The sequence below is a fragment of the Eurypyga helias genome, unplaced genomic scaffold (genome assembly GCF_000690775.1).
Source record: "Eurypyga helias isolate BGI_N326 unplaced genomic scaffold, ASM69077v1 scaffold17041, whole genome shotgun sequence".
NCBI lineage: Eukaryota > Metazoa > Chordata > Aves > Eurypygiformes > Eurypygidae > Eurypyga > Eurypyga helias.
The window spans coordinates 6,712-10,707 of NW_010229081.1; the positions used below are offsets into that span (position 1 = coordinate 6,712).

Below are 3,996 nucleotides of genomic sequence, written 5' to 3' on the forward strand. Positions count from 1 at the left end.
AGAATTGAGCCGAACTTTATTTAGAGAGTCCATTGTGCTGTATTCAGTGTATGAAATCTAGTAACATTCTTTTCATTTCAGAAATTCCAGTTGGATTTTAACCACTACGCTCGTCCTCTCAGTGCTGGTGCTGCTCTGGATTTGTTGTGCGACCGTAGCTACGGCGGTTGAGCAGTATGTTCCATCGGAGGTAATGCTGGCTTATAACTTAGGTTTGGAATTTATATATCACTTATGTTACAGCTGTCCAGAGACTAAAAAACACAGCAGGGGGAGGCTGCACTAGAAAGAAGGTTTTTGCCTTGCGGATGTGGTTAGCAAACCAGTTTTGTTACTTAAATGATGATTTTATAGCTGAACAACTCTTGCTTATTTCTGTGGCTGGTTGGTGCTCTGAGCCTTATTCTGGCCACCCAGATACGATGTCTTTTGGTTTGTAGCGCTCTCCTTCCGACAGCTTTGTGATTACTGTAACAAATGGAGGCTGCTTCCAGTTTCTCTGGGAATAGAGTTGGGTGGTGTAGGTGGAACCCGGTGTGGGTTTAGTCCAGGAGGATCAACACTTGAGAACACAAGGGACAGCATGTTATCCATGAGCAGAGTCTGGTCAGAGGGAATGGGCTGAACAAGCAGTCCCAGCACCCAGAGATCCCCGCGCTCCTGGAATAAGCAAGGCTCACAGTATTCGCAAACAAGAGGAACTGTTACACAAGCACTGTAGCTACTGTTCTGGCAGATTTAATATGCTTCTTTTGGACTCAGATCTGGTTCCAGCCACGAATTTCAGCTGTTACAGAAAGCCTGGGTTAACTTGTGCTAAAGGGCTGCATCCATTGGAACCAGGAATGTGGTTGCATAATGGAATATGTTTTATTCACAGTACGGAGGGTCCTTGTCTTAAAGTAAATTGTTTCAATATTTCAGAAGCTGAGCATCTATGGAGATTTGGAATACATGAATGAACAAAAACTGAACAGATACCCATCCTCTGCACTTCTTGTGGTTAGATGCAAGACTGAGGAACATGAAGAAGCAGGACCGCTTCCTACAAAAGTCAATCTGGCTCAATCAGCAATTTAAATAAGTCTCCACTGGATCCAATAGACTAATTCTAACAGAGCTAGCAACTCCTGATCATTTGTGGTGGGTCTTCAGATAAGAAGCTTAGCAGCCAGACTTTAAATGCAAATAAAGTTACAAAATCAACCGATGTCACAGGGATTTTGTTTTCAACTAGTAGGGAAGATGCAGACATCTTGAATTTATGTTTGTTTCCAAACATAATCACTTCTCACTGGTGTTTGCTGTGTCTTTTTGCTTACGGAAGCTGTAAGCATGCTCTCCATGCTTCTGCCATGACCCTTTCACACTTCTTTGTGCGTTCTAGGATGTGACGTGTACATTTGGAGTTAGCTTTGTAAAGGTATACGGAATTTTAAGTAGGCAGGAGATGCCTTTTTAGTGTTGCACTTTCTGTTGTAGTTAAGAGGAAATACTATAAAATTATCTGCTGAATTTTTGTACTTGCTAATGTCCATGCACAAACAACCCTGTCTCCAAAAACAGAACTATATTTTTTAATACTGTGTGGCAGTATCTGAGGTGGAAGGTGTTTGTGAGGTACTTACTGTGGGGTGGAACTCGGGTTGTGAAAGGTGGAAACTTCGCTGAGGTTGATGGGCATATCCCTTCACATGCAGAACATACGGGGTCAATTATGTTGTCACACTTTAGCATTTGGGTCTTAGATTGCTTGTAAAGTTAGTGCCTGTGTTTTCTGAAGAAATTCTACTTTCTGTTCTTGATTAACTATTCAAGTCTTGTAACTTCATTTACAGAAACGAGTTGATTCCGGAGAAATGAGAACAGACAAATAAAAGTGACTGTGTAGAAGATGTTGACTATATAGCTTTGTGCTCTGCTTAGTTACTGGCCACACCGCTTGGTATGACAGCCTGCCTGCAGCGTTCCTCTCAGGGCAACGTTCGCTAACACAGCCGCAACCCCGTCCCTCAAATTTCTGATACGTCTTTTGCAGCCCCTTCCGTTGAGGAGATGATGCTGGTTCCCAGAGCACTGCCAGGTTGGGGATGTGTGGTTTACTTTAAGGTGTCTCTAAGTGTTTGAAAGCTGGCTAGGATGCATGATCTCCAACTCACCGTCCTATTTTGTTGATTAGACAAAACAACCTTGAAAGCTTAAAAAAAAAAAAAAAATCCAAAAACCACCATCTCTTAGGTCTTGAATTGTGTGAGAAGTGTGGCGGCTCTGGAGGGCAGTGTTCTTCACTGTTTCGGTTGGTTCAGTAGTCACCCCTGATTCGGCTGGAGCTCCCATGGTTGTGTAACTACAGAGGATGGAGCCTTGCAGGTTAATTAAGCAGTAATGTGCATGGAGTGGCCTGTAGAGCTGCTGAAACCCCCAGCCTGGAAGCACTCAAGCAAGTTTTCCATCATTGGGGTTTAAGAGCACCAAGGTGTTTAAGCAGGCTTCTCTCAACGTGCAGGAAGTGCAATTTGAAGACTTAAATTAGTGGTACCTCTTCACACTGAATTCTGTAGTGGGACTCATTGTAGCCCAGAAATTTGGGTGCCAGCAGCTGTTGACAGGTACCTTTGTGTGTAGGTGGCGTTACTGCAAGGCCTCGAGCGTGACTGTTGCGTAAGTCGGTGGTGTGATGTTTTCGGAACGCCGTTCACTTTTGGATCACCAGGCCTGCAGCAGTCGCTCAGCTGGGCCGTGCTAAACCTTGGTGCGCAGCCCCGCTTCGGTGCCAGGGTTCCACTTCAGGCAGTGTCAAATCCCGTTTGTGTGACAGATGTTTGCATGTCTTTGTAAATACAGGCTTCACCTCCGTGATCATCGCCGGCTGCCTGAGCTCTGTCCTTTGGGATTGCCTTTCCGGGAGAGACTTGAGCACTCCCGGGTTTTCTAACCGAATTACTAACTTGGAAATGTTTCCAATTCTGTTAAAATGTTTTCCTTTACTACTAATTATACGTGGTTGCAGAGGGAGTGTTACAGCTTCACGAGACCGTGGCTTTTCGCCTCTTTCAGAGTACAGTACCACCTCTGTAAGGTCAGTGACTCGATTTCGCTCAACTTTCTCTTCCAAAACGTTTGACTTTATTGCTTGCATCCTAGGTTTGAGCTAAACAAATAACTTCCTCTCTCCTTTGGCCTTGTATCTGCCTACAGCGAAGGGAGAAAGCACAAAATTCTACCCACTTTGTCTTCTGCTAGTGGTTTGGTAACGTTTCAGCTGAGATCCATGCTGTGGGGTCACGGGAACCCCTGTGCCAGCGCCAGTGTGTCCCTCCGCACTCCTGTTTCCAGGGTGAGCCTGAGGAACTTGTGCAGTGTGGCAAGGTCTTGTCGAAGGATCTTCCCTCAGTGAAATCGGCTACCAGGTAGTCTGCAGTAATTGAACTGTTTCTCCACATTCCTGCTCTAAATTGACTATTTAAGCTGTCTTGGCATTTGACTCTGCAAAATGGCTTGTCCTACTCAGTTTTTGTTAAATGTTTGGCTTCCTTACGTTGTTTTCAGAGGCTGTAATTTGGGTTTGATCCCTGCCCAAGACCACTGTTTAAATGAAGGGCCTGTAACTACTGAAATTGCAGAAGGAAAACATTTTATATTCTCCTTAGGCATGTGCTCAGTTGAACTTGGATTTTCAGTGGAATCGTCGTGACACAAATGAGGCAGCCCCCTCTCGTGCACAGTGCATCGCCGGCAGCAATAGCCATGTACGTTTGGGAGAGCTTGGGTGTGTTTTTAGGTGCTAGAATTAACAGTAGTCTCCTGTCATGTCTTGATCTTTGTTCCCACCTCAGCTTCCCTGATCTCTGGCAAAGATTTTGGGGGTTTATCCTTCAGAAGGGTTTGCTTGTGCTTGTTACCTCATTCTCATGAACTATACGCAGTGTTTGATGTGGGTGAGCGCTCTAAAATCCAGCTGCCTGCTTGGCTACAGCCGATAATCTTGGTGTAGGG

At 44.9% G+C, this 3,996-nt stretch overlaps 1 protein-coding gene across 1 annotated transcript in view; it reads left to right on the forward strand.

The window, feature by feature from the left end:
• Positions 1 to 1,893, forward strand: part of TMEM59 (transmembrane protein 59) — a 6,032-nt gene extending 4,139 nt beyond the window's left edge. Inside the window, exons 6-7 of the mRNA XM_010160267.1 lie at positions 82 to 190; positions 925 to 1,893. Coding sequence (XP_010158569.1) covers positions 82 to 190; positions 925 to 1,080 — 265 coding nt within the window. The 3' untranslated portion in view covers positions 1,081 to 1,893. The remainder of the gene's footprint in view (positions 1 to 81; positions 191 to 924) is intronic.
• The last annotated feature ends 2,103 nt before the right edge of the window (positions 1,894 to 3,996 follow it).